Below are 14,432 nucleotides of genomic sequence, written 5' to 3'. Positions count from 1 at the left end.
GTGTACAAATACCACATCTTGTTGATCCACTCATCAACTGAGGGACATCTGGGTTGGTTCCATATCTTTGCTATGGTAAATAGTGCTGCAATGAACATCATTATGCTAGTGGATTTAGTATGCCCTTGTTTCTGGACGATTGGGTAAATGCCAAGTAGTGGAATTGCTGGGTCATAGAGGAGCTCTATGTTTAGTGTTTTGAGGAACTGCCATACTGCTTTCCATAGTGGCTGAACGAGTTTGTACTCCCACCAACAGTGTAGTAGTGAGCTCTCCTGTCCATATCCTCTCCAGCATCTGTTGTTATTAGTTTTCTTGAGCCTGGCCATTCTAACTGGAGTGAGGTAGAATCTTAGAGTTGTTTTGATTTGCATTTCTTTTATGACCAGAGATGTTGAGCATTTCTTCATGTGTCTATAGGCCATTTTTATTTCTTCTTCAGAGAAGACTCTCTTTAAGTCTTTGGCCCATCTTTCAATGGGATGGTTGTTTCTTTGGAGATTAGTTTTGAAGTGATTCAATTTTTGAGCTGTTAATATATTTTAGATATGAGACCTTTGTCTGTTGTATGGTTACTGGAGGTCTTCTCCCACTCTGTAGGCTTTCTAGTTAATTTGCTAGCTATGTCCTTTGCCATACAGAAGCTCTGCAGTTAAATGCAGTCCCACTTATTCAGACTTTCTCTGATTTGTTGTGATTTTTGGTCCTTATTAAGAAAGTTTTGACTTGTGCCAAGGAGACCTAGTGTAGAGTGTAAAGTATAGAACTTCTTGTAGAGTTTAAGACATGTTCTTAAATGTCACAGGTTTTAGTAGACCTGATTTATTTAGGAGGACTATCAAGGTAGTTAATAAAAGCAAATTACTAAGCTAAATGATCCAAGCCAGCCACTCTTCACTTTGGGATGGATTGTATGTGTGCCCATGTGCGTGTGCGCATACACACACACACACACACACACACACACACACACACACACACACACAGAGGCACACTGACTCTTATATTGCAGACCTGGGCACTGTCTCTGAGCAATTTGGATTTCAGACATGAGCCATCAGTGCCTGGCTTGAATTATGTGCTTCATTTGGTTCAATGTAGTATCACAATAATGTGATACAGAAAATCATCACATACTCTTATATGTAATGCATATATATCAAAGACAAATAAATGTAGACTCCAAACCAGGAAAAGGGTCATTGAAAGAACTTTATGATAACCTAATGACTCACAGATTGGTTCAGTGTATGTTAAAAATTAACAGTTCAGGCAAATGATTGTTAGTTGATGATTAGGAAAAACTTAAATGATGGTTTAGGCTTTGCTTGCTTAACTTTTTGAGATTGACCTAACTGATATGCTAGTGATTCAAAGGAGGAGAAGAAAGGGAGTTTGAATTGCACAAGTCACATTTTGGAAACACACTGATGAACCTGAGAGTGAAAATAATCCAGAGAGGTGGCACAGAGCACTTTCCTAATCCAGGCCACTTTTGCTAAGGACAAAGGTGACACTGCTCTGACCAGGAGAATATAAGACTGGAGGCCTCAAGGTCCTTTTTATTCGACTTACTTTCTTTCTTTCTTTCTTTCTTTCTTTCTTTTTTGTTTTAAAGCTGTAGAGGCCAGGAACCAGTGGCTCATGCCTATAATTCCAGCTACTCAGCAGACTGAGGTCTGAGACACAGTTTAAAGCAAGAGCAGGAAGGGCCATGAGACTCTATCTCAAATTAACAACCCCAAACCCAGAAGTGAGCTGTGGCTCAAGTGACAAAGCATTGAGCTTTGAGCAAAAAAGCTCAGTGACAGTACTCATGCCCTAAAGTTCAGGCCTTAGGACTGGCACCAAATAAATACATAAGGGCTGGGAGTTTGGCCTAGTGGTAGAGTGCTTGCCTAGCATCCATGAAGACCCAGGTTCCATTCTTCCATACCACATTAATAGAAAAAGCCAGAAGTGGTGCTGTGGTTCAAGTGGTAGAGCTCTAGCCTTGAAAAACCCAAGGACACTGCTCAGGTCCTGAGTTCAAGCCCCAGAACTGGGAAAAAAATACATAAATAAAAGCTATTGAATGGGGACCATGTCATGAAAAAGGGTATCAATGTTTGTGAAGTAATGCACCTTCTATCTGGTGAATATAATGTAACCCTTCTATTAATTACAATAAAAATATCAAAAAAAGAGAAGATAAGTCATTTGGAAAAATAAATAGAGGCAGATCCCAGCCTCATTCATTATAATGAATAAAATTCCAGAGGGATCAACAATTTAAATGTCAAAATTTGAACAATAAAAGTAATAGGAGATAAACAAAAACAAAAACAAAAAAGCTATTGAGAATGTAAATGCTTTCTTTCCAGAGGCTATGTAAGTGGCCCAATTGGATCTTAAGATTTGTTATGACACATAAAAAGCCATGTTTCTTGAAATTTCCCTGTTTGGGGAAACTGATATTTATTTATTTAAGAAATTTCAAAAGTTATAGTTTACAAGTTTTGATCATTTGCTAGCAAAGTAAACAGTTTGTAAAGAATTCCATTCTAGTCTATTCTATTGCTGAGTGTTATCTCTTTTCCTCCCACCAGGTGTCACTCTGCAAACCTGAATGGCATATACTACCAGGGCCCCTACACAGCCCAAACGGATCGCGGGATTGTCTGGTACACTTGGCATGGGTGGTGGTATTCTTTGAAATCTGTAGTCATGAAAGTCAGGCCAAGTGACTTCATTCCAAATATTGTTTAGTGTTCCTGTTAGGCTCTCATTTCTGCAATTCAGCTTGGTTTAGAAAAAATAACAATTTTAAACAGACGTGTATGATAACAATCATATGGAATACTTTCCATTTTATAAATTTGCCTTTACTGCTGAATGTACTGACAGTGCATCAAATATCAATGTTTACCAAATAAATGTAAATTATGTTACTATTTATTGCATTGTTTTTCTTTTGTTGGTCATGGTGCTTGAACTCCGGGCTCTGTCCCTGAGCCTTTTTATGCTCAGGGCTGGTGCTTTACTACTTTGAGCCATAGTGCCACTGCTGGTTTTCTGGTAGTTAATTGGAGATTAGAGTCTCCTTCCCAGGCTGGTATTAAGCCACGATTCTCAGATCTCAGCCTCCTGAGTAGCTAGGATTCTGGGTGTGAGCCACTAGTTCATGGCTACTTACTGAATTTTTGTGTGCAAAGAACTACAATAAAGAACGCACAATGTACCAAAAAAGAAGAAAAGTAAACATATGAACTTTGTACCATGATTTAAAATAAATTGAGGAGGATATTATATTTGCAGATATTAGATTGCCAATCAATTATATAGACCATAAATATAATTTAGCTTTGACTCAGGACTTTGGATAGGATGCTTATTTAGGTGATATACCCTTCTTTCGTAGGCCACATTTTGACTCTTATGTTAACCCCAGCAGGCATTAGGATAATCCATTAGCAGAGTTGAGAATTTGTAGATCTGAGTTTCTGTAACAGTTCAAAGTTACAAAGTTAATGAGGAGACAACTCATAACGAAAAAGACTCAGTTAAGTCCTGTGATGCTGACTAAATGTTTTACCTCTGTCATGTAGCTCTTCTAGATAGATTTTGGATGAGTGGCTTTCAACTGAGAGTAAATATATGAATCTAAAGCCAAAATATTCTACAAAGTATTTGTGTGACAACTGTGTGCCAGACACAGAGGTTGTAGTTCAAACACAAATAGAGTTTAGTTGTTTGAGAAAGATATGAAAGGACATGAGAGGTAAAGGCCCAAGGATTGCAATTCAAGGTCAGTATGGGCTATACAATGCATTCAAAAAGTTTAGATAGAGCTACATTGGGAGACTGTCTCAAATAACCAAGGACTAGAGGTGTAGTTTACTGGCTGAACACTTGGGTAGCGTGCTAAGTTCAATACTACCTGGTTTCCTAACACAACACTTAGGCCAAAGAAAGATACACATTCATGACATAATCATAGATGTGTAAATAATCTCACAAGCTGAAAAACAGGGAATACTTGTCCGGTAAGTACAAGGCCCTAAGTTCAAATCCCAATACAACCAAAAGAAAACAAAAAGGAAAGAAGAAAGGACTGTGGATCATGGGGCTCTAAAGTAAAGCAGGTGGCCTGACCTCACTGGGGGGTTGAGGAGTGGCTTTTGAATTAATACCTTTAAACAGGCTGATGGAACCCCATGTGTAAAATACTCAATGAAAGAAAGTACATGGGAGCAAAAGAAGGTTAGAAAGGCAGTCTAATTTAATGATGCTTAACTCCTCAAACCGCTTTATAGCTAGTAGATAGCTGTCGCTTTATAGCTGAGTGACCATAGGCAAAGAACTACCTTTTCAGATTCTCACCCTTCTCACTTGTAACACTGTGTACCTTCCAACTTTGCCTTGAGGATTATATAAAACAAACATGTAGCATAATATCTTGCATAAAGTAAACATTCAGTAAGAGCTAGTTGTTGACTGTTGGTGAAGTAGGTTAAGTAGCAAGACATTATGGTTCAGATAAAGATATGAAGGTTATACTTCATCCTCTAAAGCAGTGTTCAGGGCTGGCTTAGTGGTTGAGTGCTTGCCTAGGATGCATGAAGCCCTGGGTTTGGTTCCTTAGTACCACATACACAGAAAAAGCCAGAAATGATGCTGTGGCTCAAGTGGTAGAGCTCTAGCCTTGAGAAAACTCAAGGACAGTGCCTAGGCCCTGAGTTCAAGCTCCAGGACTGGAAAAACAAGTGCAAGTTGTCAGCTAGGAATGGTAGTTCCTACCTGCAATCTCAGATACCTAGGAAATGTAAGTAGGAGGATTATAGTCCCAAACTAGCCTGAGAAAAGTCAGCTCCAGACACTATCTAAACACAAAAAGGACTGGGTACTACAAAATGAATAAATGAATGAGTGAATAAACACACAAGCTACCCAATGTAATCCACTCTCAAAGCAGTCAAAGAAAGGTGAGGGAGGGGCAGACTTCATTTTGACCTCGTTGGTGAGATACATCATAAGTGCACTCGATCTGTAAATGAGGTCAGGAAAGAGAAGAGTTAATTTTATTTTCTTTCAGAACGCACAGGTCAGGGAAAGACTGCAGTTTATAGGAGCAGTGTTCCATAGGATGTACTTTAGGGTTAAAATAATGGAGCACCAGTGATAATTTAAAATACAGGTATTACTTGCTCAAGCTTGATGAATTCACACAATTGGGACAGCAAAAGAAGAAGAGCTTTAAAAAAAAATTCCACAGAAAAGTGAAATGGTAGTTAAACAAGTATGTTACATAAATCTCAGTATAATTGCTTTTCAATACAGAAGTAATTAAAATACCAGAAAGAAAGATGGAAGGGAAAGAGTTGTATAATGAAAGATTAGATTTAATGAGAGTGTTATCTACATTAAGACCATTTCAGTGGAAAGGGAGGAAGCTAGCAGGCACTAAAGACAGAAAACAACCATTTTAGGAACATTCACATAAAAGAGAGATACTGAACTTAGTTTAAAAATTTAATATTCAATTTTTTAAATGATTTTATTTTTTGTTGGTTGTGTAGCTTGAACTCAGAACCTGGGCACTATCCCTAGGCTCTTTTTGCTTAAGGCTAGTGCTCTCCCACTTCAAGCCACCACTCCATTTCTGGTTTTTTTGAGTGTTTGAGATAAGAGTCTCATGGGGACTTCTCTGCCTGAGCTAGCTTCTAACTTCCATCCTCAGATCTCAGCCTCCTGAGTAGCAAGGATTACAGGCATGAGTCCCCAGCCCCTAGCTGCAAAATGATTTTAATTCATATCAGCTTATTATACTTTAAGGTTCAAAACTTTCAATGGCTTTGAATGCTTTTATTTATTATTTTAATCAAGCATAGAGAAAATGGAAGGATGTTGGTTTTATGGAAAGAGAATCATCTGATATTAGAATTATCACCTATTCTGTTTAATTTTCTTTCTTTCTTTTTTGCACCAATCCTGGAACTTGTACTCAGGGCCTGGGAGCTCTAACCCTTGGCTTTTGTGCTTTACCACTGAAGCTACATTTCCAGCTCTTTGGAGATCAGTCTAATGGACTTTCCTTCCTAGGGCTGGTTTTTAATTGAATCTCTTGAATAGTTAGAATTACAAAAGTAAGCCACATCTGTCTTCCCACCTCCTCCTTGCCTCTCCCTTGTCTTCTCTTCCCTTCCTCTCCTTTCCCTTCCCTTTCTTGTTTTTTTTTTTTTTTTGCTTTCTTTCTTTCCAGTAGTGTACTTTGAACTCAGAGCCTTGCACTTGCTAGGCAGGGTGTTTGATTCATGAACTATGCCCCCAACTTCATTTACCTAGGCTGGCCTAAGACCAAGATCCTGCTCTTCAAAGCATCCTGCGTACCTGGGATGGCTGACAGCTTGTTTGTAGAGATCTAGATAGCTTTTTGCTTGAGCTGGCTTTAATCTTAGATCCTCCCTATCTCCACCTCTTGAATGGTTGGATTATAGAAAGGAGCCACCACTCCAGCAAACGGAATTGAATCCTAAGATAAGCTTAGCAACCAGAAATTGCTTCCTTCTTTCCAAAAGTTGAGTCAATTAAGCCTTGTTTTGGTCACATAGGAACTGAGGAAACTGAGCTTTCATAATAGAAGTATCTTTATCTCAAAGGTTCATCTTTTCTTTTCTTTCTTTCTTTTTTTTTGCCAGTCCTGGAACTTGAACGCAGGACCTGGATGTCCTTGGGCTACAGCACAACTTCCAACTTTTTCTGTGTATTTGGTTCCAGGGAATTGAACCCTGGCCTTCGTGCATGCTAGGCAAGCATGCTACTTCTAGGTCAAACTCCCTGCCCTCAAGGTTCCTGTTTTCTATTAGAAATTAGTTTTTAAATTTTCCACCAATTGGATTGAAGATGTGGCTCAGTTGGCACAGTACCAACCAGTGAGTGACCGCACCAAGACTGAGTTTGAGTCCTAGTCTCAGAGCCCCCCTCCCCAAATTTCCATCAAGGGGAATGGATTAGTGGACAAATACAGCCATAATCCTCAATATACATATGTGAAAATGGAAGTAGGTAACAAGGGGATGGCTGAGACTGAGGTAGATGCGAGAGGGATGAAAGGTAGGAGGTATGACACAATCAAGATACGGTGGCCTAAAAAACGGACACGTTGAGCTGAAATACTTTTGTTCAACTACTTAAAGATATTTTTCATTCATTAATTAAATCTCCATCAAGTTAAACATTGACTTTTGCAATAATTTTTTTTTCTTTTAATGATCATGGTCAAATTGTTTTATCCTTTCAGGGAAACAGACTGCTAGATTGAGCATTTAACAATCATTGAGAAGTATAGTGTGGCTCAAGTAATTAAGAGTCAAATTAAAGTGCTTCTGTCTTGTATTTGATTTTTTTTTTGGTATTGATCTTTTCTGTAATGATTTGCTTTTTGACTTCAATTGTAACTATTATCTACACTGTTTATGAACTGCAGCCATGTAAGGAATGGGAATCTTGTGTTAAAGGTGTTAAAAGAATAAATTGTGTGCTGTTGTGACCAGCTAGCCAAGTTAAGGAAATAAATCTTTATCAGTAGAGTTAAAAGGGAGAAGACCCCCTTTGGAGCAGGAGCTTTCCACTGACCTCCTCAACCTCCCCCAATTGTATCTGCCAGCCACTCCATATCCAGCTCTACTCCCAGCCAGCTGTGCTTTTTTTTTTTTTTTAAAAAAGTTGTTGGGCAGGGAGTTTGGCCTAGTGGTTAAAGTGCTTGCCTAGCATGCACGAAGACCCGGGTTCCATTCCTCGGTACCACATACATAGAAAAAAGCCGGAAGTGGTGCTGAGGCTCAAGTGGTAGAGCTCTAGCCTTGAGAAAGTCCAAGGGCAGTGCTCAGGCCCTGAGCTCAGGCCCAGGACTGGCAAAAAAAAAAAAAAAAAAAAAAAAAAAGTTGTATTTATTTATTTATTCATTTTGCCAGTCCTGGGGCTTGAGCTCAGGGCCTGAGCACTGTCCTGGGGATTTCTCAAGGCTAGAGCTCTAACACTAGAGTCACAGCACCACTTCTGGGTTTTTTCTATATATGTAGTACTGAAGAATCGAACCTGGGTCTTCGTGCATGCTATGCAAGCACTCTACCACTAGGCTAAACTCCTGGGCCCCAGCTGTGCTTTAAAAAAAAAAAATTACAAACTTTTGGGGAAAAAAAAATAAAGAATAGCCCTGTTTCTGATGTTGGTAATCAATTACAGGATGTAAGCCCAACTTCTTCATAAGGACGAGGGACAATTTGGACTGGGGTTCAAAACCTAGCAAACTGCTTTGCCTGATATGCCTGCCTAACTCTGGTAGAGTTGTGGTATTGCACCCTTTTACCCAAAATTGCTTTGATGAAATCTCCTGTATCTCTTGTGTGTCTACTAATTTCTAACACTGGAAAGACATTGTGCATTTCTACCAACACATGATAATAGTAATAATAATATTAATAATAATTTTTTTCTGGGGCTCCCTCCTGATGCAAGCCTGAAATCTGAGGGTCACAACTGGAAGCCAACCCAGGCAGAAAAATCCAAGAGACTTTTTTTTGGGGGGGGGTCAATCATGGGGCTTGAACTCTGGGCTTGGACATTGTCCCTGAGCTCTTCAGCTCAAGGCTAGTGCTCTACTATTTTGACCCACAGTGCCACTTTGAGTTTTTGAGTGGTAAATTAGACATAAGAGTCTCATGGCCCTCTGTGCCTGGGCTGGCTTTGGATTGCGATCTTCAGATCTCAGCCTCTTGAGTAGCTAGGATTACAGGCCTGAGCCTTGGCACCTGGCTCCCAGAGACTCTTATCTCCAATTTTTCAGCCAAAGCTGGATGTGGACTTGTGCCTCAACAGGTAGCCTGTCAGCCTAGAGCAAAAAAGCTAGAAGACAGTACTTAGGCCCTGAGTTCAAACTCCTGTACCACCAGTACCAAAAACAACAACCAAAAAAACCCAACCACACAAATAAAAAACCAGAGAAAGAGACAACTTTTCATCTCTAAAAGGTTTTGACTATCTTATAAATAAAGAGAATTCCTACATTCTTTATATGGACTTTTTTTTTTTTAACTTAGGGCCTGGGTATTTATCCCTGAGTTTTTGTGATCAAGGTTAGTATTCTACCACTTTGAGCCACAGCACCATTTCTGACTTTTTAGTACTTACTTGGAATCTCCTGGACTTCCCTGCCTAGTCTGGATTTGAATCCAAGCCTCAGATCTCAGCCTCCTGCCTGAGCAGTTAGGATTACTGGCATGAGCTGCCAATGCCCAATTTAATCATGAACTTCTTACTGTCTTGACTCAGATTAATTAACACATTTTGGAAACCTAAGACTACTCTGTCTTCTGATGAATGCCAGCTCCTCACTTGCAATTCAGGCTTCAAATGCACATCCTCTCTTTACAAACTACACTCCACAGTGGGCAAGTTGGAGACAAGCTTCAACCTTTTACCGAGGATAAAAGAGGGAATTAAGTATTCAATCATAACAAGCAGACTGAGTCTTAGAGAGAATATGACACAGGGCTTTGACTCCTAAACTTAACTCCTGGGGGTTTGGCACCATTTGTAGTTTCTAGGCCTTTCTAATTATAGCTGTGCTGTGTAACACTGCCTCCACCTGCACCTAAAACAATACCGATATTCAGCACTTTACTGTACCAAAGACCTTTGCAGCTTGAACTAATTAATTCCTACAATTCTGACCATCTGGGACAGATAGTATTATTATCCAGGTTTTATAGACCCAGAAAACTTCAAAAGAGGCTTCTTCAAGGCTATATAGTAATTGGAATGGGGCCAGGAATATGTGTGTAAAAGGACTGGGTTTTTAAGTTCATTAGATGATGATATCTTTTCACAGATTGTTGAGATTTAGGGGTAATTTGATTTTCTTTCATCCAGTATGCCAAAGAGATAGCTTTTGTTGGATACTAGCTCACTAATGGTTGTCTATTATGGCTTCTTTCCCAGAAGGAAAACTATGCCTGCAGGAGTTATCACACACAGACACACAGACACAGACACAGACACAGACACAGACACACACACACACACACGCACGCACACACACGCACGCACACACACACACATACACACACACCATCCTTCTTTAGATTCTTTCAGGTAATCTTGGAGTGCTTAAAGGAATCTAAAGCTGCTTGCTTTCCTTCCTTCTGTCCTCCTTCCCCCCTTTCTCCCTCCCTATTTATTTATTTATTTATTTATTATTATTTTGCCAGCTCTGGGGCTTGAACTCATGGCCTAGGCACTGTCCCTAAGCTTCTTTAGCTGGAGCTCTACCACTTAGCTAGAGTGCTTCTTCTGGCTTTTTCTGTTTATGTGGCACTGAGGAATCAAACTCAGGAATTCATGCATACTAGCCAAGCACTAAGCCACATTCCCAGACTGACTTTCTTTCTTTCTTTTCTTTTTTTCTTTCTTTCTTTTTTTCTTTCTTTCCTTCCTTCCTTCCTTCCTTCCTTCCTTCCTTCCTTCCTTCCTTCCTTCTTCCTTCCTTCTTTCCTCTCTCTCTCTCTTTCTCTCTCTCCCCTCCCTCCCTCCCTCCTTCTTCTTTCTCTTAGTATCTTTAATTAATTGTAAAAAGGGGTTTTAATTCCAATTCAACGTGTCAGTATATAAGTTCAATACATCTTCCCAATCTCTACCAACCCCACCCGTCCTTTCAATTTTCCTAGTCCCATTTTCACATGTACACACTGAACTCACGACTGCACTGTCACTGTTCCTCCCTTTATTCAATGTTCCCCTCTCCGTGACATTATCATTCCCCTTGTCACCCTAAGTTCTAGCTTCCCTGTATTTATTTGGTTAGACTGTAAATTAGATGTTCAAAGGAATTACAGCTTTAAAATTCTCCTCTGCACATTCCATACTCTGATGTTTCATTTCTTCCTCCTTTATTGTACTTATCATATCCGTTTTCAGTTGAGTGGTATTAGAATACAGAGCTTGGGAATTGTAAAATGAAACCTTAGAAAGGTTAGCTAGTTATAAAGCTGTTTCTATTCTTTGCTGAATAGAACAACTAATTCAGGTTCTTAAGAATAAATATCTCTCAAAGGAGGTCCTTTCTAGATAATGCAAGCCTTCATATCACTAGTTTTTAAAGATAAAAATAGCCATGTTTCCCTAGTTACAAGAACATTAAATTTGAAATAACTACAAAGTAGCTCTTTAGTGGAAAAAAAATCACTATTCCCTTCAACTTTTGTCCTATCCTAGTGACTGTAATTGGAAAGCTTACATCCTTCTGCATTCCTTCATGTTGAACCAGCAAGAAATCACATTCTAATAGAAAAAAAAAAACATTTCTAAATTGTTAAACAGGCATTTATATACGGAATCGTTAGGCAAAACAATATAATGTCAAATTAAAGTGAAGTATTAACAGATTTGTGTTGACTGAGAGGTCAGTAAGACCAGGAAAAAATGAATAATTTGGAGAATAGTCAAATTATGTATGGAATTCAGTAAATGTGATTAAGAATTTTTCCAAACATGGATCTTTTGAAATCCAGGTTCAAAGAATATCTATTATTTGTTGATGAATCACCAAGCAGTAGAGTGAAAAACTCTGAGGGAACAACTGGGAGGGAGTGTGTGGTTTACACTCAAGGCTGGTTTTTTTTTTTTTTTCCTGTCCTGGGCTTAATCTCAGGGTCTGAGCACTGTCCTTGGATTTTTCTCAAGGCTAGAGCTCTACCACTTGAGCCTCAGCACCACTTCTGGCTTTTTCTAAGTATGTGGTACTGAGGAATCGAACCTGGGGCTTTGTGCATGCTAGGCAAGCACTCTACCACTAGGCCAAACTCCTGGCCCTCAAGGCTGTTTTTAAGATTAAGTTTAGGCACAGGACACTTAGTTTTTAATTTGTGTGTGTGTGTGTGTGTGTGTGTGTGTGTGTGTGTGTGTGTGTGTGTGTGTGTGTGTGTGTGTGCCAGTCCTGGGCTTAAGCTCAGGGCCTGAGCCCTATCCTAGGACTTTCTCAAGGCTAGAGCTCTACCACTTGAGCCTCAGCACCACTTCTGGCTTTTTTCTATGTATGTGGGACCAAGGAATTGAACCTGGGTCTTCGTGCATGCGAGGCAAGCACTCTACCACTAGGCCAAACTCTGGCCCCTGACACTTAGTTTTTTAATGAGTTGCATAGATACATGTTATTCACCCCGCAATGCTTAAAGATTCCTGGAAATCATTCCTTAATACTTTTTTTTTCTTTTCCTTTTCCTTTCTTCCTTCCTTCCTTTCCTTCTTTCTTTCTTTCTTTTTTTTTTTGTCAGTCCTAGGGCTTGAATTCATGACTTGAGCACCATCCTTGGGCGTTCTCAAGGCTATGGCACTACCACTTGAGCCACAGGACTACTTCTGGCTTTGTCTGTGTATATGGTAAAAGGGAGTCAAACCCAGGGCTTCATGAATGCTAAGCAAACGCTGTACCATGAGGCCATCCTCACAGCTCTCCTCATCCACAGAGGATGAGCAGTTTTGACATTTTAGTTTCAGTTCTGGAACCATTTTCCAGGATGAACCTAAAAATGAAAAGTTAGTGTGAACACTTTAGATCTATATTGCATATATTTTCCTGAAACAGAACAAAAAACTGCTAAGGCTGGGCCTGATACTTTACACCTGCAATCCCAGCTATATCCAAGGCATTGGCAAGAAGAAGAAAGTCAATTTGAGACTCAGTAGGGTATGATGGTTCATGCCTCTAATCCTAGCTACACAGGAGGCTGAGATCTGAGGATCTCAGTTCTCAGCCAGCCTGGGTACTAAAGTCTGTGAGACTCTTTTTTTTCCATATGTTTTTATTGTAATTAATAGAAGGGTTACATGATATTTGCCAGATAGAAGGTGCATTAATTCACATACATTGATACCCTTTCACATGTCTCGGTCCCCATTTCTCTCCCCCCACCCCCACCCTCATCTTGTTTCCCCCCCTTCCCTATCCAATGTCAAATAACCAAATACAAATATATCTGATATATCAGATAACAGAGTGAGATACTGTAACAATATGAGATAACCAAGGCAATGTCTTTTTTTAATTTTTTATTGTAATTAATAAAAGGGTTACATGATATTTGCCAGATAGAAGGTGTATTAATTCACATATATTGCTACCCTTTCACATGCCCAGGTAGAGTTCAAGCCACATGACCCACACACACAAAAAAATGTACTCATTACCTGACCTATGCAATTGTATAACAACTGTAAATCACCTTTACAATAACAATAAAATGTTAAAAAATTTTAAAAAATGAGATAACCAAGGGACAGCAAAACAGATGAGCGATAACAGTACATTAAGGACAACAATTATCTCTAGTTAATCACTAGAAAATCAGAAGTGTTTCTGTGGCTCAAGGGCTAGGGTGGTAGCCTTAAGCTGAAGAGCTCAGGGACAGTGCCCATGCCTAGAGTTCAAGCCTCATGACAGACAAAAAATAAATAAATGAGAGACCCAAATGGTAACCCCCTGTACAACACTTTAATAATACTAAAATTATAATTAAAAAAAAAAATTGGAGCTGGAACAGTGGCTCACGCCTCTAATCCTACTCAAGAGGCTGAGATCTGAGGATCAAGGTTCAAAGCCAGTCCAGGCACAAAAGGACCTGAGACTCTAACCTCTAAAAATCAGGAAATAGGGCTTGGCTCAAGGGTAGGGTGGTAGCCATGAGCTAAAGAGCTCAGGGAGAATGCCCAGGTCCAGAGGCGGGGCAGTAGCCTTGAGCTGAATTGATCAGGGACAGTGCCCAGGCCAAGTTCAAGCCCCATCACACACACACACACACACACACACACACACACACACACACACACACACACAAACGTTTAAGTAAAGTTATGATTCAAGTGCCTTAAGCAAAGTGGCTTAGGGACAGTGCTTAGGCCCTGAGTTCAAGCCCCTGAACTGCCACACACACACACACACACACACACACACACAGTGTACACATGCACACACACAAAAAAAATAAATTGAGAGACCCTAATTAAAAACAAAACAAAAAGCATTGAAAGCAGAAAAGGCTAACAGTATGAACTGAATCGTAGAAACCTGCTTAGCAAGTGTGAAGTCCTGCGTTCAAAGCTGAGTATCACAAAAAAAGAAAAGCACGTGTGTGGTAAATACAATTTGCAGGTGGCTATGAGTGTGTTTCTTGAATTCTTCAGCAGGACTCTGAGGTAGGTGGTGATCTCCCACATTCTTTCCTTCACTTAACAAGCCTGGAAAGCTGATTTGACTACCAGCTCAGGATGTATGTGTGCCATTCATGTTATAATTTAATAAAAAGTGAAAGCCAGGCATCGGTCGCTGATGCCTGTAATCCTAGCTACTCAGGAGGCTGAAATCTGAGGATCGTGTTTCAAAGCCAGCCTGGGCAGAAAGG

General features: G+C 39.8%; 1 protein-coding gene across 1 annotated transcript in view; it reads left to right on the top strand.

Moving 5' to 3' along the window:
- The window catches only part of Fgl1 (fibrinogen like 1), a 29,610-nt gene extending 26,673 nt beyond the window's left edge, over positions 1-2,937 (top strand). Inside the window, exon 8 of the mRNA XM_090354022.1 lies at positions 2,589-2,937. Coding sequence (XP_090210148.1) covers positions 2,589-2,748 — 160 coding nt within the window. The 3' untranslated portion in view covers positions 2,749-2,937. The remainder of the gene's footprint in view (positions 1-2,588) is intronic.
- The last annotated feature ends 11,495 nt before the right edge of the window (positions 2,938-14,432 follow it).

This window comes from Megascapheus bottae, chromosome 20, assembly GCF_031878675.1.
Source record: "Megascapheus bottae isolate mThoBot1 chromosome 20, mThoBot2.hap1, whole genome shotgun sequence".
Taxonomy (NCBI): domain Eukaryota; kingdom Metazoa; phylum Chordata; class Mammalia; order Rodentia; family Geomyidae; genus Megascapheus; species Megascapheus bottae.
Note: the sequence above shows the minus strand (reverse complement) of the source record. Positions and strands in the feature narration are given on the sequence as shown.